General features: G+C 43.6%; 1 protein-coding gene across 3 annotated transcripts in view; it reads right to left on the bottom strand.

Moving 5' to 3' along the window:
- pcdh10a (protocadherin 10a) overlaps nt 1–20,319 on the bottom strand; it is a 29,502-nt gene extending 9,183 nt beyond the window's left edge. For all 3 annotated transcript variants that reach the window (XM_037765058.1, XM_037765059.1, XM_037765057.1), the window contains exons 1-3: nt 17,116–20,319; nt 15,449–15,507; nt 14,350–14,456 (exon numbers count right to left, since the gene is read on the bottom strand). In XM_037765058.1, coding sequence (XP_037620986.1) covers nt 14,350–14,456; nt 15,449–15,507; nt 17,116–19,689 — 2,740 coding nt within the window. In that variant the 5' untranslated portion in view covers nt 19,690–20,319. The remainder of the gene's footprint in view (nt 1–14,349; nt 14,457–15,448; nt 15,508–17,115) is intronic.
- Nucleotides 20,320–24,461: the final 4,142 nt, after the last annotated feature.

Raw genomic sequence — 24,461 nt, 5'->3', positions numbered from 1 at the left:
ATAGATCCCCTTTAATATTTCCCTAAACAGATGCCTGAGTGGAACATCTATCAAAAATAAGGCAGTGTTCCTTGTAGTAAAGATGCAAATACAGCATTTTCTATTGTTTCTATCAAGGAAACTGAACATAAATTTGGGTAGGATTAGTGTATTAACAGCACAGCAGAAAAGTTACATAGAATGTTGAGTTTTTTTACCTCTGTTTTAATATTTTTTGTATTTAATATGGAAAGTGTGATCAACATTTCATCATAGTTTATTGTCTAACTGTGTATAAGGATACAGATTAATGTTTTATTTTTTTTACCGAAAGAAAAAGAAAACAGGCAGAAAAATGTTGTGCTTTGTGTTCAACTCGTCAAAGACCGCAACATTTCAGAAGCCTTCTAAATATAATACAATACCAGAACAGCTTTGACTTAATCTACTATTTTGTCATCTGTCACTGTATTATGTCATCCAGGCCAGTGCACATGTAAATACCGTGTATTATTAACGACAGCACTGTCAACACATTGTCTAGGACCTACCACTGCGGCCCATTCTATTTTTTGTATTGGTGTGCATTGTGTGGATCTAATCGTGTTGCTAATTCAGGCCTCACGGGGAGCGAGACAGGCAACAAAGACTGCTCCGTGGCCAGAGAGCCAGAGGAGACGCGAGGCCCACAGACAAGGGACAGCGAGGGCCAAACAGACGGGGGAGTCGCAGATTTCACAGACAGAGACAGCAGGCAGGAGAAGCAGCAAGACTGCAGGAACCATAAGGAAGGAGAGGGGAGACCCGGGCAATCGCAGATGGAGAGAGCAATGGCCAGAAAAGACAGGGGGAGACCCGGGCCTCGCAGATGGAGACAGGAGAGGGATTAGATGGAGGTGGGCAGAGAGGGTACCTTAAGTACCGGAAATGAAAAAAATCTTCACTTAAACATTATCTTTCATGTACTTTAACCCCATCATATGTAAACATGATAGGGTAATTGTACTCTCTTATCTATCTAGTCAGGGTCATGTGGGGCTGGAGGCTATCCCGCTTTAATAATGACTAAGAATAAATGTAGAAAATGTAGAAATATGTGAAAACAATACTTGATGCTTAAACTTTGATGGAGTTAATATATTAACTGAGGATTAACGGCACAATCTTATTTTCCTGTGGGATCAATGGAGCATATAACCTGCTTTCAAACTGTTCTGGGTTATTCATGTGAGTAAAATTGCAGACAAACAGGGACTGAGGGAAAATAGCTGCCTTTAAGGGGCGTTTTTTTCTTTCTATTTCATTTCACGGATTGCGTTCGATTCAGCAAGTTTTAAAAGGGACATATCATGCTCATTTCTAGGTTCATACTTGTACGCTCCGTTTTAGCGCATGTCTCTTTAAAGGGGCAGTAGGCAGAATATGTTTGGCATCATTTGGCAAAAATTCCATAATAACCTTTCAGCATATTGGAATTCAAGTGTTCTGAGAGAAAACTAGACTTCTGCTCCTCCTCATGGCTCTGTTTTCAGGCTTTAAAAAATCTAGCCCGTGACGGGAGACTTTGGCCAATCACAGGTCATTTCAGAGAGAGAGCGTTCCTATTAGCTGTTCATTCAACAGAGGCAGGTGTCAGTCACTCGCGAACTCCGATCAAACGGTCAAACTAGGCAGCGCTGATCAAATATGAATCAATAATCTGTTACTGTGATGCCTATTTTTTGCCTAAAATGTTTTCAGAAACATCTTGTAGTGTACTGTTTAGCTGTAAAATGAGAAAGTTTGCTCTGACTGGTGGGCGGTATATCCTCAACTGATCTCAACATGGCTGCTGGGTCACAAACTAGTACACTACAAGATGTTTCTGAAAACATTTTATGTAATATTTGTCATTGTTTTGTGTTGTTAATTAATTTCCAGTAATAAATATATACATACATTTGCATAAAGCAGCATATTTGCCCACTCCTGTGTGATAAGAGTATTAAATGCTTGACAAATCTAACTAATCTTTATTTAACAGATAAAACATGTGCAATTAATTTGTGACTAATCGCGATTATATATTTGAATCGATTGACAACCCTACTTTAAATATGTCTGTTTGGTCTGCTTAACTCTGTCTCGTCTCTCTGGCCCACACAATCAGCACCAGTCAGTGCTTTTGCTGCCAAAGGGTTTGTTTGTTTTTATCACCTCCTAGCAGGTGCAGGTTGTGGGTCAATTGTAGCTCTGTACTCAAGAGAAGAGACCGTGTCGGGTTGGGAACAAAACTAAAAACAGTGCAGCAGAACTACTCCGGGACATCTGTGTAAATGCTAATTGAGATCTTGAGTGGCGTTGGCTGGCATTTACCCTCCAATTCACCCCTGGAAACTAATGTATATTTATGTCTGTCTTTAAAGGTTGGGGGCATATAAATCATAGTGTTTCTGTTAATCCCCACCTTACAGTTAGCCTTTAGCCTTTTAATGGACTTCTGGCAAATTAATTTCCTCCTCGGACACACGTGGGTGTTGACCTCAGGCCCTCCAATCATCTCTGTGCCGTTGTGCAAGATAAAACGGGTCGGTAAGCCACACGATTCTAAATGTACAAACAAATCAGCCTGAAGACTGAAGCACAGGTGCAAAAACCAAATGTGTATGCAATTTGCAGCAAGCACGTGTGCCTACAGATAAAGATACAGAGTTAATGTTGAAGGATTAAGTGTTTGTTCCATATCTCAGTGTATTATTAAGCAGGCACAGGGGCGTATTGTACTCCGGAGATGCTGTATAAATAAAGTCTGCAGCAGTCACTGTTTACCCTTATATCAGGCTCGGAGAAGGCTCTTGTCACTGGCTTCCAAACTACTCAGTGATTTTTTTCGCCTGCCGGCTCACTCTTAAAAAACAGCGACACATATGTTTGCAAACACACGCGTGCTTAAAAATACTCCTCTTAACGCGGAGATATGTAAATGTACACAAGTAAATAGACAGGCGGGCCGTGCGCACATGACACCCAGTGGCTGTTGATTCCCGCGGAGCACCTTTTTCTTCCTCGGGCAGAAAGCAAAACAACAACCAAAACAGTGACTGGCAATGACAGGCCCTGCCAGCAGCCCTATCTCTCATCATGACCTCATCAGGCAGGAAGACAAACACACGCACACACACACACACACGGGGAGATGTAAACGGCGCAACACAATGCAAACACAATCTTCTTGCTAATAAGCAATCAGCACTTCTGTTTTGTTTTTTTTCACTACATCTCTGAGTGTTTCCGAAATCCCACGTCGGTGTGATTTGACTAATTGCGCTGCCTGACATACATCCAGCATCTGGGAGTGGGGAAATGGAGGAAAACAAATCCTGGGAAAACATGAGTCCCGTGTTTGAATTCACTCCGCGGGTATATATCCGCTGCACTCAGGTCCGCCGTCGTTCCCTCCCCGTGCTCATCCGTCTGTCTGTCTCTATTAGTCCCTCTTGTTATTTCCTCTCACATCTAATCCTCTCTGCCCCCTTTCTTCCTCGCTTTATCTCCTTTTCTCTCAGAAAAAAACACTCCTCTTCCCCCAGGTAGAGGGTGTATTCTATTCATACCTCTGTTTTTCATCTTGTCCTCCACTGTTCCGGAGAGAATACAGACATAAACCGTCAATATTTGGACAGCCAGTCAGGACAGGATGGGAGCAGCGTAGCTTCCTTACAGGGTTTGGCCAGTGAGGCCGTGATGAGTAAACCAGAGACCTCCCAGGGCCAAAACAGAGCGAGACGGCTCCCACCATATCCAGTAATGACAGACAGAGAAATTGTTCTCTGAGTCTCTGAGAGGCAGCTACCATTTTCCATGTTTGTCAAATGGCAACCGGGCTGGCAGGGAGAGCCAAGATGGCCGCTTGCCATAACAGTGTCCGTTTGATTAATAACGCCCCTTGTATTGTTAGAGCAAAGGTTCTGGATGACCACTGATTATTGATCTCTGGTTTGTTCGCTTTTCATCACTTAGTCTTGACCAGACTTTGACTTCGACATTCACCGAGACCTCCTGACTTCACCGTTTAAAGGGGACATGTCATGATATCAAATTCACTTTTTCAGTGCTTGTGCACATCCATTTGAGCATCTGGAGTGCCTATACCAACCCACAAACTGTGAAATAAGACAACCCAGTCAGTTTTTTTGTGGGTTGCCTGGATCAGAAAGTAAGCCCATTTATTTTTTTTAATTAGCTTAGCTGATGGCCCTAACTGTTTTCATGCAGAATATGAACAGGCTTCCAGTCGTACTGTCTTGTAATTTAATTTTGTAATAGTAGGCTATCACAAAAACTGTCAAACTGATGGACTTATGGAAACATACCCCCTTTTCCCATCAGCTTGCTTTAAAAAAACAAAAAAAGTGATGTGGGTAGATTTGTAGGCACGTCAAAAAGTCGTTTACAGATATGTTTTGTAAAATTACACATTTACGCCTATTTGTTCCCATCGCTATGACTCATGTATGATCATTTTCCTCAAAATGCGATCATTTTAAGCCTCTGCTGTGATAGTTTAACATTTCCCATCTGGCAACGCTGGTTGTAATAAAGTGGAATTGTCCTTTCAACCTGTTGCCAGAATGCATACTCAAGTATTTATGCGGCGCAAATGTGCACAAAAGTGATGCAGTTTGTGTTCTGTATCACGTTAGAGAGCAGTGTAATTGAAGCTACTGGTCACAGATCAGATTATCCAACACCTGAGCTCAGGGTCTGAAATTAACTTGTTTCACTGCCTGCCACCGTTGCAGGGAACTATTTTTTTGTCTGCCACGTTTGAAATATATGCGCTAAGTAAAGGAATAACATTCTAGATCTGATGTCATTCAGTGTTTGATATATTTTACATAAAAAACATTTTATGCATGGTAAATTACTGTGTTCGAATTATATCTTATCGTCTGGGGGAGCCCTATTTTACGGGGTTGGGTGGGTACTGTACACAGTACTGTACTTTGCTATTGTCATCTATAGTGGTGGTTTTCATAAAAACAGTTAAAATGATTAAGCAATACATGATGGTATTTTTATTTAAATATTTGCTTTGATTAAAAAAAATCTTGGCATCAGTAGTTTTAATAACCCACTTACAAGTAGTGTCAAGAAGTTACCCAGGTCATAATTCCCTCTCTATTATCTATTTTATATTGATGTGAAAACATCTTTAATCAACTGGATTTATTCAAGTTTCTCTCCAAAAACGTAATTTTAGAGATAACAATTGAACACATCATGATAAAGTTAGAATATACCTCCACCCAATAGTCATTTTTACTGAACAGAGCCTGAAGGAACCATAATGGAACTCAACGGAACTTCCGTTAACGTTAGTAGCTCCGTTATTAAGCCAAGCAGGACTGTGCTGCCCACCGACTACTAACAGGTAACGCTACTAGATCACTTCCTGTTGACTTCAACACAGGTTTGTTGTCCACAGTGTAACATTATCAGGGAAAAAACAGGGTGTGTCCCCTCAGGTTAAGTAGTAGCGCCATGCTTTTAAGTGTTTTTTTTTCTCTCCGCCATAGCTCCGAAACATGATACAGCTTGCGTATGTCTGCGTCATTTTGCATGTTTATCAATCTGCTTCAATACAGAGGAATCGATAGTCAGGGAGGCATGAGATACCAAGGAATCGGACAACTAGGAACCGGTTCTCAACGGGAACTGGTTCTCTATGCCCGTCCCTAGCGATTTCCCTGTCTGACGATTTTACCCGCCACTGTGGGTGCCAATTTCTGATCCTGCCTGAGGTTACGTTGAGCATTATCGACGCATATCTTGATTTAGTGTTTTTCTGTAGGACGTTTAGCATTGCAGCCTTGCTACGGCAGATGTTCACTGAGGGTCAAATCTCTGAGCAGAAAGGATATGTGTACTACTCATGGTCAAAGCAGGTTTATGACACCTGTGAGATTTCTGTTAAGCTCAGAGCGTCATGTTAAGCTAAAAGTCCAAGGCCCCTTTTTCACTTTTTGATCTGTGTTTTCAGCGGATAATTAGGCATATTCAAGTAGGCTTGTGTCCTCTCTTTCATCCATTTCAGGGTTGGGAACACTTAATGCTATTAATTTCTTTCAGAATGCACAGCCTATTCATACCGAGCACATATTCATCAAGACACTCGACGAGATGTTTCAGTGTACCGGTAATCATTACATTACCACTTCTTATTTTGGTTTAGATTCATTTCCACACAGAACTCAGTAAGTCGAAGTGAATCCACTCCTCCATTGACCTTAATCGTGTTATAAAAAGGTCATCCAAGAATTTTTTTTTAAATGCTCAGTTTGAGATAAGAAAGACGTGTTGCAGGAAGTAGGCTTGCCGATTAGTTAATCAAATTGATTGATCGTCTCCTTTCCTCTGCTATGACTTTTATTGATATTCAACGAGCCACTCGGCTTAGAAGAAGTGGTGACATCTCCACCTGTTACAGGCTAAATGCAAATTGATTTTTTTAATGAGGCAATGTTTTTATCCTATCTGCTGTAATAGATTTTTACTTTTTCATGTCACATTGAGATACATTCCTCTTCTTTGCATTGCTCTCTGCTAGTGGGCTTTTGAAGGCTTGAGTGTGAACATATATTGTACTTCCTGTGCATTTTAACAGCGCCCTCAGAGGTTGTACATTTAAGCTGTTCTAGTCTCATTACTTCTACTACTATTGAATGATTGTGTCATTCTTCAAGTTAAAGGGGACATATCATGAAAACTCACTTTTTCAGTGCTTGTGCACATACATTTGGGTCTATTGTAATGTACTGGTAATGTTGGCATTGGACATTTCTGCAAACTGTGAATACGTTGAATGGTGACGTTTCTGAACCAAAAATATGTTTCATAAATATGTTTTATATCAGCCTCGTATCAAGCTTGCAGAAAGGCAATGCCACGTGGTTAATGTGAAATGATGCATTAGGCTTAGGCAACAAAACTACTTGGTTAAGGTTAGAAAAAAAATCGTGGTTTGTGTTCAAATAATAACGTAACAACGTAACGTAACAACGTATAACAACGTAACGTAACAACGTAACGTAACAACGTAACGTAACAACGTAACGTAACAACGTAACGTAACAACGTCCCGCCCGCTTGGCGTGTGTCTTTTCACTATATAAACTAGCTCACTTGCTCTGACCGAATGCAAAATGTCGACATTCAACATATCCCTGGTTTACTCAAACGTCCAATGCCAACATTTTTTTCCTGCCGACTGGGCTGTCTCTGGAGTGCCTACAAACCCACAAACTACAAGCCATTCAGATTTAGCTCCCCTTCCTACATCCCATGCAGGCTCATTAGAATATATCGCCCACGGTTTGAGAACTACCTTTGCAAATGTGCACCATATTTTTCTCTCAAGCCAATCAGAGCAAACTGAGCTTTCTCTGGAGGGGGCTTAAAGAGACAGGCGCTAAAATGGAGCGTTTCAGGCAGAGGGTGAATACAGGTATATTCAGACAGACAGTATGAGAAAAATAAAGTGTTTTTTGAACATTAAAGCATGTCAACATGTTCTAGTAGAAACCCAAAATACAAGTATGAACCTGAAAATGAGCATGACATGTCCCCTTTAATTTTCCGAACATTTGCTGGTTCCAGTTATTCCAATACAAGGATTTGTGGCTTTTCTTTCTCTTACATGATAGTAAACTGAATATCTTTGGGTTTTGGACACGTTGGTTGGACAAAACAAGCAGTTTTGAGACATTACTTTCAACTCTCTGAAGCATTTTTAACTATTTGCTGACACAAGAGGCAAAACATTGAGAAAATAATCCGCGGACAAATTAATGATGCAAATAATCGCTGGTTGCAACCTTAACATCTTTGTACACCAAGTTCGTCATCCGATAAACAACGCTAAGCACAGAAACCTTGCACACTGAGTCCGATGCATTTATTCTATTTGTTGTGAAAATTCTCAGTAGAAGACAACACTGAGTTAATTACGTGGGCGCAATGGATAGCACCAGTCCCAAACGGGGCTAATGAATGAATCACATTAGCAAGAAGCTATCGTTTAGCTGCCTAGAGCTCAATCACTACTGTCTAATCTTTCATACATCCTTTGTTTGGCAACTGAGCTGTTCTGCAATCACCTGCCACAATCTAATAATAATAATATATTAGACTTATATAGCGCTTTTTAAGGATCTCAAAGACGCTTAACATATTCGGGGGGAAAACGGTGTGAGACAGACAGGAGACGAAAAACAAAAACAGGCGACATACACAGGCACAATCACATACATACACACGGACTGATGGGTAGGGGGAGGGAGGGGCCTACGGGTAAGCAGATGAGAAAAGATGTGTTTTGAGGCGGGACTGGAATATGGTGAGGGAATCGGAGTCTCTGAATCTATCTTTAAATGCTGCATCTCTATATTCTTTTATTTATTTATTGTAAAATCCTTCAGTTTGTGGTCAAACAACTCTCTTTGCCTTTTGGCAGATGCGAAAAATGCAGAAAATCAAACCTGTTCCAAAAACTTTAATGACGGACGAAAGAGTCGGTGTCTAAGCGTGATTTTTAAATGTGGGGCAATTTCGGATGAAAAATACAAACTTTGTGTGCAAAGGCCTTTAGTCTGATATAACTCGTTTGACAACATAACTGAAGATGTTTTCCTGTCTGAAAGGATATCTGCTGTGACCGTTTTTTGCTTTGCTTTTGCCATTGTATCACCATGTAAGCAACATTATTGTCTTTTGTAAGCATTCAGCCCTTTTTTCAACTTCTTGTCCTTCACAGTGAGCAAGGTCTCTATTTTTTTGTCATCCTGTGAGCTTTTGTAATGAACCCGAGCCATTATATTTGGCCTCGTGGATCATAGACTCACAGCCTCCGGTTTTGTCAGCATCTACGGCCCGAGAGGAGGTGTTTCAAAACCCTGTGTGCTAAATTCCTCTGACAGCTCGCTGACATGGGAAACTGCAACACGGTGCCCGCCACTAATTCATAATCAGCCATCTAATACACCGTTGCCACAGTGATTTAATTGTCCCATTTGTCACGGCTGTTGTTCCCACCAAAACAAACGTCATGATAATGATCGTTTCCAGTCTCCCACCCGTCACGCAGCCTTCCACAGCTGATCGAACGTTTCTGAGATGCCAAATTTTTTTCACTGATGAATATTTAATCCTCTCTTATCTGTCACCTTTTTTTTTGTTCTGCTTATTCACTCTCGCCGCCATCTCGTATTAGGATGATGAGGGAAATAATGACGGAAAGTAGTGTCTAATTTGAATCAAACAACCTAAAATAAAATATGTGGGGAGGCGTGGTAGTCAATCAATAGTGCTTTGGCTCCTAACGCAGCGGTTGCCTCGCTCCAGACACGCTGCTTTCAGAAAAAGCCATTTGCCCACTTTTTAAAGGTATCCCAGCCTCACAGGCACTGTCCCTTTGATTTAAAACCACGTCAGGAGACTTATTTGCTAAAGTGTCAGACGAGCGGCCGAGCGGGAAGCTATACGGCAGGTGTAGTTGATGATATGCCAACTGGAAATGGTTTTCCCTTGATTTGAAATATTCCGAGGCGCACCAAAAGGGAGAGTGTTGCCGCGCGGTCCCACGAGGAAACCTTGCCTCTAACCCCCCTTTGATAATTGCTATGCAAAGGTTCTAGAAATGAATTACTGATCAGCCGAGTGTTGCGGAGAGCCAACGTGTTGGGGAGACAGAATGAAGGATGAGACCCTGCCACAAAACCATGGATAAGAATATGTGTGTGTCAAACACACACACACAAACACACATGCAGAACGCGAGTATACAGTACATACTGTCTGCGCATGCTAAACATATGTGTGGGTACGGATTTGCTTATGCACACAAACGCTGCAGAAATGCATAACAAATACACGTGGACTATACATAGTCTTGGCTCAGGCTTCTTCAGTTCTGCTCTGTACCGTCTTTTGCAATCCGCATAAAGCTGTTATCGGCACAAACAGCATACAACCCACATGAGACAACCAATAATATTCTCACCCCTATATAAAAGAAGTCTCAGATATACATAGAGGGAAATGAGCAGTTGGTATGCCTGTATAGAGGCATTATACACCTGGCAGAGTGCCAAGCACTAGCTACCACTCTCTCTTCTTAAACTGAATCTCATTTAAGCTTTCCAGAGCACCGCCTCAAAGGAAAACTCCTTTTCAATACAGACATCATCACCCCGCCTCGTTTTCTCCAGGCACAAAACACACACGCACTAGCGGATTACATACAGGTATCATGTATCCGCCTACATATTAAATCAGACAATGGTATACCTTTACACTCACACACACACCAACCATCTGGTTTTGTTGTTTACAGAAGTCTGTGAAACTCAAGTGTCCCTCTCTCCAAATACCACTCGTGTGATATTACCTCCCATGGAGTGGTAAGCTGTTCCCTTCTAAATTCAACATGAGGAACAAATGTTGGTTTCCTCGTAGAGAGTACAGAACCGACTGGGTACACTCCCAAGCCGGTGCCAAATGAGCACAATCCGAGCCAAACGAAGCTGAGGAAACATGTTATTGGTGCATAAATGTGCTCCTTTGACTGTGCGAGCAAACCGGCAAGAAGGAGCTCAAGGCAGTGTATTTTGAAATACAGTACATCATGTCAGGGCTGACTCCGCACTGAAGGAGGTTACCAGCTGAATAGCTGAAGATGTATTTTACATATTAACGGGTCATATTCGGGTCGTATGATATCTTACAAAGAATTATTTTTCGTTTTTTGTGCGTTTTCCTACGAATGTCCAGCAACATGTGTCAATTTCCGCTTGGTACATGCATACAGTCTTTTCAAAGTAAACTTCCATCTTCACAGGAAACAAATTGGTTAGGATTAGGCAAAAAATCTACTTAGGTTTAGGAAAAGATCGACTTAGTTAGGTTTAGGCAACAAACCTACTTGGTTACGTTAAGGGAACGAACCTACTAAGTTAGGTTTAGGCATCAAACCTACTAAGTTAGGTTTAGGCAACGAACCTACTTAGTTAGGTTTAGGCAACATAACTACTTAGTTAGGTTTAGGCAACAATCCTACTTAGTTAGGTTTAGGAAACAATAGTGGTTAGGGTTACAATAACTACACTTGAAATACTTGTTTAGCTTTAGGCAATACAACTACTTAGTTAGGTTTAGGAATAGATCTTGGTTTGGGTTGAAATTACTACGGAAGTGGTGTTACTAGGAAGTTACGCAATGAATAATTCAACGTTGATTCCTGGTTTCACACGGGACAAAAACACCTGTCTCCCGGGCAAAATTCCAGTTTTTTTGACCCCTCCATCCACCCCAACCTCCTCCTTACGTGGCGTTTGTTGCTTTTTACTTCCTGGTTCACGATTGCATGAATTACACACAAATTGATTTTGTGAGATATATTTAAATTACAGTGCATTACTTTTCGTAGGTATTGCTACGAATGTTGTATGAGAAAAGCCTTCACATATTCATAAAATCCATGTTCCTTGTTATTCCTCCTCTTTCTTGTATATCTATCTCTGGTCTCTTGAGTAGGATTTAATAAAAAAAAAAAAGTTTAAAGAACAACTCATACACATCCAACTCAGAATGTAAGTTTAAACATTAATATTTATCTCAAAACACAATGCATTCTTGACAAATAAAGAAGTGAGCCTTTGGATTTTATCCAGTTCTGCATTTTAGTCTCGCACAGATTGACCTTCCCAGCCCGTTTCATCAGCGGGGGTCTGGCAGTGACACCACCACTGCTGCATATTGGCTCTCTATTTTGGCTCTGTTCATTAATAATGCCAAACACCGTGGAGCCTGATGAGGATCATTCACTATCCTACAACACCTATCTAATCTGCTCTATTTGTATTCCCAGCACTGATATGATATTTGGCAGGCCCCGGTCTAGACAGGGGTCTTACACGAGCCGCGTGGAACAATCCCTCAGAAGGAAAGGGCAATTCAATATGAAATGAGATTTTGTATCGCTCCACTTTTTGTCTGACTCCACTTTGATCAATAAACAGGTACTAACCTAATGGAATTTGAGAGAGAACAAGCCAAGGCTTATGATAAGACCTAAAGCCTTGTCTAAAAAAATCTACTGCACTGTAAAATGCAGAAAAGAGATAAGAGCCGGTAAATAAAGCTGAAGTGAAGGGAAATGTTCTCTAATTCTTGCCTTAAAGGGGACGGATCTTGAAAAACACACTTTGCCAGTGTTTGTATACATAAATGTGGGTATCTGGAGCGCCTACCAACCCAGAAACTTTGAAATAAGACAACCCAGTCAGTTTTTTGTGGGCTGCCTGGATCGGAAAACATTTGATTCAACAAGCCATTCAAATTAGGCTCCTCTTCCTATGTCACATGCAGACTCATTACAATATCCCGCCCCCCATCTCCACGTGACGGTTATCACGTGTTTTCCGTACTGACGTTACATTGTTACCGGACGTGTTTTGAATAGTTTACGTACTTAATTGAATGGGTCCAACAAACAGGACTTTCAACCGGGAGACCCGTGTTTGAGACCGGTGTTTTGGCTTGCAAGTTACGTTAATGACATTTATCACGTGTTTTGTAGTGACAGTTATCACGTGTTTTCTCTACAGACATTACGTTGTTTCTGTATTAGTTTTACTTAGTTTACATACTTATTTTAAGTCAACAAACACGACTTTCAGCCGGGAGATCCGTGTTTGAGACCGGTGTTTTGTTTTGCAAGTTATGTTAATGACGTTTGTCACATGTCTGTGACGATCTTGTCGATCTTGTTTTGTAGTGACGGTAGTCACGAGTTTTCCGTATTGACGTTACGTTGTTACCAGACGTGTTTTACTTAGTTTACGTACTTAGGTGGATGGGTCCAACAAACAGGACTTTCAACTGGGACATCCGTGTTCGAGACTGGTGTTTTGTTTTGCAAGTTACGTTAATAACGTTTGTCACATGTTTTGCAGTGGAGGTTGTCACGTGTTTTCCGTACTGACGTTACATTGTTTCTGTACGTGTTTTACTTAGTTTACGTACTTACTTCAAGCTTAACCATTACGTTTCTCCTTAACCTAACTAAGTGTTTTTTTTAACCTAAATCAGTGGCTTTGTTGCCCCCTGCTGGTACTGCACGTTCATACAGGTGTGTAATATTTACATCTCTGCGAGGCAAAACGTGACACTGACACGCTATCCTCTGGTGGACAGGCGGGTCTATTACAAGCTTTGGGGTGATACCGGGATTCTATATTCAGACAGACAGTATGAAAAAAATGACAAACACATGACTTTCAACCAGGAAACTCGTGTTCGAGACCAGTGTTTTGGTTTGCAAGTTACATTAATGATTTTGCGTACCGGCGTCATATTGTTTCCGTACGTGTTTTACTTAGTTTACATACAGTACTTATTTAAAGCCTAACCATGACGTTTTCCCTTAACCTAACTAAATGGTTTTCTTGCCTGAACCTAAGTGAGTGGCTTTGTTGTCCCCTGCAGGTGCTGCATGTTGATACAGGTGTGTGATATGCACGTTGCTATGAGGTAAAACGTGACACTGACACATTGTCCTCTGGTGGACAGACGTGGTAAGTCACATGCTTTTGCGTGATCCCGGGTTCCATATTCAGACAGACAGTATGAGAAAAATAACGTGTTTTCTCAACATTAAAGCATGTAAACATGTTCTAGTAGAAAACCCAAAATACAAATATGAACCTGGAACTGAGCATGATACATCCCCTTTAACTACAAAGATTTGGCCGACAAAAACAAAGAATTGCAAAAGCTGCTAACGTCCTTGATCGGCTGGATCTATAACCGACAAATGCAGTACAATACACCGACTGCGAGGCTGATTGAAATGCATCTCATTATATCAATTTAGCTCCCGTGCCTTTTCCCTCTCACTTGAGTGAACCTATTGATTTGTGCCACTAAAGCACTATAGGCCTCAAACTGCCTCTGCTGCGAGTCGCTGTCCTTTCAGCACCGCTCGGCGTTAGAAGGAGGGGAGGGAGAACAGCGAGAAGGCAGGGAAAGAAAAGCGATTTCACCCCCCAAATATTCCTCCCTTTCACCCGGGTGTGAAATACAATCAACACCTCTGGGGCCCTGCTCATGCCAGCCAGCCAGCCAGCAACACCGAAGCCCGGGCCTCCGCACACTCTCAAATTAAGGAAATTAAAAGTCACCAGTCCGCACCAACAATTCAGCATTATCCCATTCACAATCGCAAACACACACACTATGGAAACAGGGGATTGAAGGGGTGGTGTGTGAGCACTGAAAGGACAGTGTAATTATGTGATGTGGTGGTGGTGGTGGTGGTGGAGAGGGACTCACCGGCAGAATGACCCCGGTTGGTGGCATCGTGGTCACTGTCGCCCTGCTCGCTGTCGCCATGACCACTGTCTTTGGAGCTGACGATGTCTGCCTCTTGGAATGCCGAGCTGTGAGAGGCAGGGAGAGAGGGAGTGTGCACAGAAAAGGAGACGAAAATAATGGAAGGGGGTCAGAGAGAGAGGTCGAGGTGCAATATTGAGAAGGGGGGGAGACAGAGAGGAGAGGAGGATTAAATGAGACACAGAGAGAGAAAGAGAAAGAAGAATCAGGAATCAACACCGCGTTAATACAGTCACGGTGGCCGTCAAGAGGCTAAATTGGATGTTACACATGGCATGTAATGAAATCCAGCATTAGGAGCTGTAATAGGCGCTGCTCTGCCAGTTATGGGCCTGATGCCAAATTGAAGATGAGCGTTATGGATACATTGGGAACCGTGTAGCCTCTCGAAGCCACGATTAACGGCGCGGAATATACGAGACTCACACACTGATGGATGCAATATTCAGTTTTTATAGATGTGTGAATAACCTTGGTTCCATGAGGCCTATTTAGATGTTACAGGTCCTCTGATGGTGGATGGTGTGCGGCTCACTAGGCTTTGCACATTGGTAATAATATGGTGAGTGTGTGTGTGTGTGTGTGTGTGTGTGTGAGAGAGAGATAATGACTGAATAAAGAGACATAGGCAAGCTTTCCAGCTTTCACAATACCCGCCTCAGAAAGGTCATGAGGATATTCTGGCCTTTAGGAAGATCACAAACCGTGAACTACACAAAACGACAGTGTGCTTGGACATGGAAACAATATTGATAAGAAGAAGATGGAGATGGCTTGGACATGTATTAAGGAAACCATCTGATGACATGACAAAAGTGGTATTGCGTTGGACACCAGAGGGGAAAACGCAAAAGAGGGAGGCCCAAAACAACCTGGAGGCGAACCATCAAAGGATAAATGAAGAAAGCAAACAACAGAGATGAGTGGAGATCCTTAGTCCTTGCCCTATGTGCCACCAGGCGCAACAAGGACTAAGGAAGGAAGGAAGTGTGTGTGTGAGATAGTGCTGAGGTGTGTGTGTGTGTGTGTGTGTGTGTACCTGTTGACACGTCTGGGTCTGTCCACCAGATAGCTGAGTTCTTGTCGTTGGTGTTTTGTCTAGAAAAGCCACAGAAACACACAATTTGATCATGTCTTAATGCTAAACAGGCGCATTAATGAATGCACAAGAAGGAGGATAACATAACTGATAACATATTCATATACATTGGTTGTCAACATGTCAACTGTAATAGAAGAGGCAGCACGAGGCAAAGGGGGAATCGACAGTGCGCGCATCCACTCGGTGAGTGAGTGAGTGGGCGAGAGAGTAGAGCAGTGGAGAGGAGAGTGGGTTAGGGAGGCGATTGAATGCGTAAATGATTGAGCCGCCCGATGCTGAAACTGAACAACCTTTGTTCACGGTGCTGCCGTGCCTGGCCGTGCGTGGAATACTTAACGCGCAGCAAATGCAAGGCTGTGACTGGCTGTCTGGCTCCGCTCCAGAACGGCACACACACACACACACACACACCGCAATCAACAGAAAATAGGGCCACCAAACTAATCCACAGCTTCTCCAAAACAGAGGGCCGTCAATGTCACCTCCTACCTTCTTCTCCTGATATTTTTTTAATGTTTGGCACCCAGACTTTATAATAAGGATGAATCAACTCACATTATCTGTGCTGAAGAAGGTTTTTCTGTGCGTAAGAAGGCTGCTGGTGTGACTTTTACGCACGGGAAATGCTCTCTTTGGTGGGCGTTTTCTACAAAGTCTCTGATGCATTTATGTATTTCTTGTGTTCACTGTGATTATAATTTGGACTTACTATGATAGGAGCCACACCTTTTCCTTCCAGGTAACTCAAATATTCAAAAGCTGCTGATTAAAAATCTCCGGATGAATAACTCGAGTCAGATAAATATCACCCAGTGTCTTCCAACTTTCGTGGTTTCACTGTGGAAATGAAAAGCACTTTATACGCCCCAAAGTCAAAATCCTTGTCACTCACTCTTACTGTGTAAATATGTGCGCACAATCTGAAGGTTTATCTGATAGCGGTCTGTTTGTTGTGAATAAAAACGAAACTAAAAAAAGAAACCCACATGAGATTCAACAATTGACACGTTCAATCAGCATTACACGCTTGACGATGATTAAAAGGCCACTGAGCAGAACAGCCGAGTCAATAGCAGCAGATACCAATTCCATCCATCCTCTCGGGGACTTTGTGTGTTGCGCGTGACCGGGGTGGATAACATATACTTTTGACGTGGAGCAGGCACAGCTGCTGATTTATGAGGTTAACCCTTTAAATCACGGCTTTGTGGGGGGCTGTGGCTCAGAGTGTAGAGCAGGTTTGTCCACCAATCGGAAGGTTGGTGGTTCGATCCCCGGCTCCTCCGGGTCACATGTCGATGTGTCCTTGAGCAAGACACTTAACCCCAAATTGCTCCCGAAGGCTTAACCATCGGTGTGCGAATGATTATTTAGATTAGATCCTGATGGGCAAAGTTGGCACCTTAGCAGCCTCTGCCATCAGTGTATGAATGTGTGTGTGAATATGTGAATGCTGACATGTAGTGTAAAAAGCGCTTTGAGTGGTCGGAAGACTAGAAAAGCTGCTATATAAACGCAAATCCATTTACCATTTGTGCACTTTTTTTTTATTATTAATGCATCTGAAGTGGAGCCCTGCAGCTTTATTCCGGCCTCCTTCTTACCTCGTTAGAGAGAATGCTGCCGTTGGATATGATGTCCGGTTGTTGGTCACTATAACCCGTGACTATGGCGCCGCAGGGGTTGCTGTGATCCGCGTCGGTGCTGCGTGACGGGCTGCACGGCTTCAGGAACATCAGATCCGTTTTGGCCGACTCCGGTGTCAGACACACCTGGTAGCAGTAGGAGTTCTGGTTCTGGTGGTGATGATGTGAACCGAACCCCCCCACACCACCCACACCCACTCCTCCCACTCCAGACTCCTCCACGGGCACCTGCCCCACGGGCCCGACCCCTGACGTCACGTTGGTGCTCTGAACCAACATGATGTCGGACTTGCTCAGCTTCTTCTGTTTCCTCCCGCGCGCCTGCCTGCTGCAGCACGAGCTGCAGCAAAGGCAGCAGTCGCCCGACATCAGGCACGTGTACAGGTTGAGCTTCTTGTCCTTCTGGCAGCGCACGGCCAGCACGATCATGGCCAGGAGGAAAACGAAGGACACGGAGCCCAGGGCGATGATGAGGATGAGGGTGAGGTCCAGGGAGGTCTCCTTGGCCTTGGAGGAGGCCGAGCCGCGGTCTCCACTGCTGCGGCCTTCCACCACGCTGTCCACTAACATCACGCTCACGCTCGCAGAGGAGGACAGAGGAGGCTGCCCGTGGTCCCTCACCTCGATCAGCAGGTCGTAGTAGCCCTGCGGGTCCCTCTTGGGTGAGATCCTGCGCGCCGTCCTCAGCTCCCCAGTCCTCCAGTCCATTCTGAACATCCCCATCTCGTTGCCCCGCAGGATGCTGTAGGACAGCCGCGCGTTCTCTCCATCATCCGCGTCCATAGCAACGACGCGCGTCACCAGGTAGCCCGGCTCAGCGGAGCGCGGCAGGTGCTCTTTGGCTGTGCCGTTCTTCCCAATTGGGGCTATTACAGAGGGCGCGTTGTCATTTTGGTCCACTATGATGACATTTACGGTGGCGTTGGAGAAGAGCTCAACAGCACCGGAGTCCTTAGCCTGGACCATGAAGTTAAACTCCTTCAGCTGCTCGTAGTCGAAAGAGCGCAGCGCGTAAAGGTAGCCGGTGTCCTGGTTTATGGACACATACGTGTCCACGGACATGCCCTGGATGTCACACTCCAATATGGAGTAGGTAATGAGAGCGTTTTGTCCTATATCGGGGTCCAGAGCGCTCACGGCGTGAATGAAAGCACCGGGCACGTTGTTTTCGGTCACGTATACGTCGTAAACCGTCTGCGTAAAGCGGGGCGCGTTGTCGTTCTCGTCGGAGACGTGCACTTTGATGGACTTGCTGGTGGCGAGCGACGGCTGACCTTTGTCTTTGGCCACCACGGTGACGGTGTAGGAGTCCGTGTTCTCTCGGTCCAGCGGTGCGTCCGTCACGATGGTGTAGTAGTTCTTAAAGGACGATTTGAGCTTGAAAGGAACGTCTCCGAGAATCTCGCAGCTCATGTGGCCGTTCTCGCCAGAGTCCCGGTCGGAGACGCTGAAAAGTGCGATGACGGTGCCGGGAGCGTCCTGCTCACTCACGGACTCGGTCACGGTGCTGAACCCGATCTCCGGCGTGTTGTCGTTCACGTCCACGAGTTTCACGAGCACTTTGCAGTGCGCTGGCACCGCGTTGGCACCTAAATCTTTAGCCTGGACGTATATCTGGTGCGTGTTGCTCTCCTCGTAGTCCACCTCACCCGCCACCTCTATTCTCCCGGTCCTGGCGTCGATATTGAATAAGTCCTTTACGCGCGGGGTGTTGTGGGAGCTGAAAGAATAAACTATTTCCCCGTTTTGTCCCTCGTCGACATCCGTAGCGTTGAGCTGGATGACCAGAGTGCCCACTGGAGAGTTTTCTCTCAGGTTAACGGAGTACACGGACTGGTCAAAAGTGGGCGCGTTGTCGTTCGAGTCCAGGACTTTAACGACCAGGAGAGCCGTGCCGGTCCTCTGCGGGACCCCGCCGTCCACCGCCGTGAGCACGTACCGGTGCACCGCCTGCTGCTCCCGGTCCAGCGGCTTCTCCAGCACCAGCTCCGCGAATTTGTTCCCGTCGCTCTGCGTCTGCACGTCCAGGTAGAAGTAGTTGTTGTTGGTGATGGCGTAGGTGCTGAGCGCGTTGGTGCCCACGTCCGGGTCGAAGGCGTTCTCCACCGGGAACCGGGTCCCGGGGATGGCGCTCTCGGATATCTCCACGGAGATGTCGGTCTCGGGGAAACCGGGCGGGTTGTCGTTGATATCCATCACCTCGATTTCGACGCGGAAAAGCTCCAGCGGGTTCTCCAGAAACACCTCCAGGTGCAGTAGGCACGGGATGGTCTGCTTGCAGATCTCTTCTCGGTCGATTTTCTCCTTCACCACGAGCGCGCCGTTCTCCAGGTTCACCTCCAGGTAAGGTGTCCGCGAGCTGGGCACCGTCTGGAAGCGGCGAGCGGAAAGTTTAGTAATGTCCAGACCCAGATCCTCAGCGATATTCCCAACCACTGAGCCGGGCTCCTGCTCCTCTGGCACGGAGTAGTGGAGCTGAGAGACCGCTCCATCCAGCAGGATGGAGAGCAGCAGGAATATTAACCAAATCATCTCCTCTCCTCTCCGCTAAAAGTGCACTTCAAAGATGATGATAAAATTAAAAAAAAATAAAAAAAAGTGTTATTCCTTTTTCTTACAAGAAATTATCATTTCCCATTTCCTCTGTCCGTAAAAAGGCAGTGAAATAAACAGCAACACCCGATTGTGAAATTCCTCTCCTCTGCCTCGGGTCAGTGGAACATTGTGTCGTTTCAGCTGTGAGAAGCACAGCCATTTGATCCCGAGCTTTCTCTCTTGTTTTTAATCAATTCTGCACCGGTCGTCTGTGAGTTTTTGGCGTCAGCGCAAACATTGCAAGGCTGCTGGAGGAGCCAGGACGCATAGACAGCCAGCCAACACACTCCTCTGTGCTCAGAACAGACAGCCCCTTTCTTCAGCACACAAAGTCACCAAAAACAACATAAGAAATTCCACAAGAAAAAAAAGGAGGCAGCAAAAAAAAAAAGTCCTCTTTTACGCGCAGGCGGAATCGACCACAAACGCAACTTCTTATAAATAAAGAACCGGTGCGAATAACAGGACTTTCTCTCTCTTCTCTCTCTGAGAGGATGTAATCACTGCGCCTAAGCGCTCAAAGCGGATGATGTTTGCAGCTCGGCTTCTGTAAGGCGAGTGTGAGCAGCGGGGTTGGTTTTGCGCACAGCTCCTTTCCCCACCAGCCAATGGTATTCTCAAACACCGGGTGTAATGGCACCTGATTGGGGCTCCGCGACGCCAGCCACGAGCACACAATCGGGCCCTCATAACAAAACCAGTTAAGTGCCGCTGCGCTCCTCTCCTCTTCTTCTCTTCTCCCCATCTCTCCTCCAGGCCCAGCCTCAGTTGTAGCAGGGAAATTAAATGTTTTTACACATCCAGTGAATTAAGAAAGTCGAATAAATAGTGGGTGACAGTTGGAGCTCTGCGCAGATAAGATTGCAGCTGTGGAGTAGTGCTGGTATTTCTGAAATATCCTATTGGGGTGGGGAAACTGACTTTATTTATTATGATCAGGATTTTTTTTCCTTTCTTTTTCACCCCCCAGAGTGACATCAACATGCAACAAAAAAAAGCACCATGACCCTCATGAGGTTGCCCTTGAAGCAATTATTTAAACAGTATGGTATTAAAATCTCTGCTCTGATAGCAATGCATGAGTCAGAAATGAACACAAGGATGCCCACAGCCAAAGACCACCATGTAAAAAGAGCCTGCGCAAGTACAGATAGCTAGTGACGCAATACCCCCACCGTGCCATGGCCATCCTCTCATCTCTCTCTCTCTCTCTCTCTGTCTCTCTCTCCATCTCTCTCTGATGAACCCACAATAGGGAGGGGGGGGGGAAAGCATTTTAAATAAAGTAATATCTCCAGTGTTGTTTGGTGGTGAGCATCAGTGTGATCCAAGGGTTCCATCAGAGCAGGATCACACATGAGCTACTTTAATTCAGTGTAATGAAGCGTCATACTTTCAGTCCTACCGTGTTGCTAATAGCCTGGAGTCTATTAGTTTCCTCCTATCTTTCCTCATTCTTATCATTAACCCCCTCGCATGCCCGGCCTCCACTGTATATACCGCAGTTAGTTGCATCATGCGCTAATTTAATTCATAACGCATAAATTAAAACATGCAAATGTGGTAGATAGTTTGCGAGTGAGGGGAGAGACGCAAATAGTGGGGGTCTAAGTGCTTTGGAGGATGATGACAAAAAGATGAAAAAGAGCGTAATTGAAGGTAATTAGCATAAGTCTCTAAATTCCAAATGTAATAGACGGGTGCGCAACAATATCGGCCGTAATGCAAAGCGACGTGGCCATTGTGCGGCGGATTAAACAGCGAGCGATCCGCGATTCTGCATCTCGCCATACAAGTCAGAAGAAACAAAGAGGAGACGTTAGATGAATTTCCAGCCCGTGTCTGAGCCGGAGCTGTGTGACTGAATGGAGCTGACACTGGAGTCGGATCTCAGAGCAGAGCAGAGCAGAGCGCACAGCAGCAGCTCCTCTCTCTCTCTCTGACTCTGTGACTCTGTCTTTCTCTCTCTCTCTCTCTCTCTCTCTCTCTCTCCGTTAGGGTGTTACAGAGACCAACGTCGCCCCCTCGCGTCTGCCCTCTCTCTCTCTTTTTTCCCAAATTCCTGGAGATGAAGAGAGAGAACTTCGATACTGCTTTTGACACTCATCAGTGCAAGAGCTAATTTCAGTTGACAAAAAACACAGCATGTTAAATAGTTATGACGTTACTTAGTTCTCATTTAGGTTCTTTTTTTGTACATTCATACACTAAATTGCTTCTGAATACTTCTTCCACCAGTGTACATCAACAAGTCTGAAAGAGAAAAAATAATATTACAAAAACAGAAAAAATATGTAAAGTATATTTTTTTGTTTTTATACATACATTTTTATACATAAATTTAATTTAATTTATATAAGATATTTTAATTTGTATTTATTTTAATAAATTAAATATTGTAAATATAATGTAAATGTATGTATATACACGTATATAAGTATATAAGTATATATATATATATATATGCCAAAAGAGAACAAATATTACAAAAACAGAAATGAAATATAAAGTATAATTTATAAAAAATATAGATATTTAAATATGTATTTGTTTTAGTAAATTAAATCTATTTTTAATAATGTAAGTGTAGTGTATGTATGTATGTATGTACTGTATGTATGTATATATACCTACATATGCATATACATATACATATACATGCATACATATGCATACACTTGTCTGTAACTGTAGATTGTACACTCCTCCTCAGGTCGTTAAAATAACAAAAATATCAGATAAACTGCAGATGATGTGACTTTGGTGTCCTTGGTGGTAGCTATGGCCTATTTTGATGGTGTTTAATTGTTCTGTTTTTGTGCACAACCTCTGACACTAATTACCTTCTAATAAGTTGAGCCTGCACACTCTGAAAAAAATTTAGCTAATATATAAATATGTGCGCTTGTTATTCGTAACCTCTAGTTGTACTTTTTCGCAGTGTACACGTGTGGTAAAAAGGCCCTGCCCTCGCCCGCAGGCGTTCTCAATCACTGTGGCCGGTTAGACCTTGGCTCAGATTGATTTTAGGTGGAGCTACACTGGGAATTACGTCACCAAACTCTTTGAACAAACAGCGCCTTTTTCACAGCAGACATGTCGAGTTAATAGTGGGAAAAGCACAGGTGTTACTAATAGCATTAACAATGTCTCGGTGACAGCGTGGCAGGGAGCAAGCACTGTGAAATACGAAGCAGCTAAATGGAATTCAGTCGTTGTTAATTTTATTACCTAAACCTGTTTTTTTCTTCTTCTACTGTGACATGTCAAAATGGCTTCAATTAAAAAGCCCTATAAGAATAATAAAGGTGTAATATTTCCCAGGCAAAGTGAAGGACATGTCAATCAACAACAGTCTGTACACAGTCCTGAGAGGACATCTAATCAACCGAAATATGTGGAAACACCTGTGTGGGTGTACTGTGAGTGTGCGGGGCTTTTAAGACTGTTCACAGTTATGTTAAAAAAAGAAAGATATGTAAACAGAACACTGAAATAGACACTATATTAACAAATAACCAACTGTAGTCCTTTCACATTATTGGTTTACACACTTAAAGAAACCATTTTAAATGTTGGTGAATACACTTATTTGCATAGTTAATGAGAGTTAGATGAGATGATTGACACCACTCTCATATCTGTCTGTTAAAAATTAAGCTTTAGCCTGGAGCAAGTTAGCTTAGCTTAATTAGCATAAAGGAAGCGAGGAAAAAATCTGCCTACCAGCATGTTAATGGACCCTTTTTTACAGCAGATATTTTTAGTTTTAGTACACATTCTCCAACGGTTTGTATACTTTTTTGTTCATTTTCCTACAAATGTCCAGCAACATGTGGCAATTTCCGCTTGTTACATGCACACAGTCTTTTCAAAATAAACTTCTGTCTTCACAGGAAACAACTTCCTTAGGTTTAGCAAGAACGCTATTTAGTTAGGCTTAGGAAAAGATTGATTTAGTTAGGTTTAAGCAAGAAAACTACTTAGGTTTAGAAAAAGATCGACTTGGTTAGGATTAAGCAATAAAAACGACTTAGTTAGGTTTAGGAAAAGATTGGGTTCTGGCTTAGAATAACTGTGAAAGTGGCGTTACTTAAGTAGGTCAGTGACGTGACAAATACATAAACGTTGACTTCTGGTTTCACAGGGGACACGAACGCCAGTCTGCTGGGCGAAAGTCCAGTATTTTTTGACCCACCCATCCACCCCGACCTCCTCTCTTCGCCGTTCTTCATACATCCTGGTTCACGATTACGTGAATTACACACAAATCGGTTTTGTGGCATGTACACAAATTAAAGTGCATTACTTTTCATAGTTATACCTACGAACGGTGTATGAGACCACCCTGCCCGGTAATAAGAGGTAAAAACTCCCGCAACACTTGTAGTATATAGAACAACTTTGTTTGGTAGACCGTTGCATTTCGGTTTGTCCCAATAAGCGTTGACCGTGACAGCAATCCTGGAACGAGTTCACCTAAATGGAATGCAGTCCTTTTTGAAGTTATCAAGTAGCACCTGTGCTTTTTCTGCTATGACAAGCAAACATGTCTACTGTGAAAAAAGGTGCATTAGTGAGCTTCACAGGTGCTGGTAGGCAGAGTGTTTTGCATTTGGACAGAGCAAGGCTAAGCTGTTTTCTGTCTTTATGCTATGCTAAGCTAACCGGCTGCTGGCTGTAGCATATTTAACGTACAGATATGAGAG

The sequence above is a fragment of the Sebastes umbrosus genome, chromosome 3 (assembly GCF_015220745.1).
Source record: "Sebastes umbrosus isolate fSebUmb1 chromosome 3, fSebUmb1.pri, whole genome shotgun sequence".
Lineage (NCBI taxonomy): Eukaryota > Metazoa > Chordata > Actinopteri > Perciformes > Sebastidae > Sebastes > Sebastes umbrosus.
Note: the sequence above shows the minus strand (reverse complement) of the source record. Positions and strands in the feature narration are given on the sequence as shown.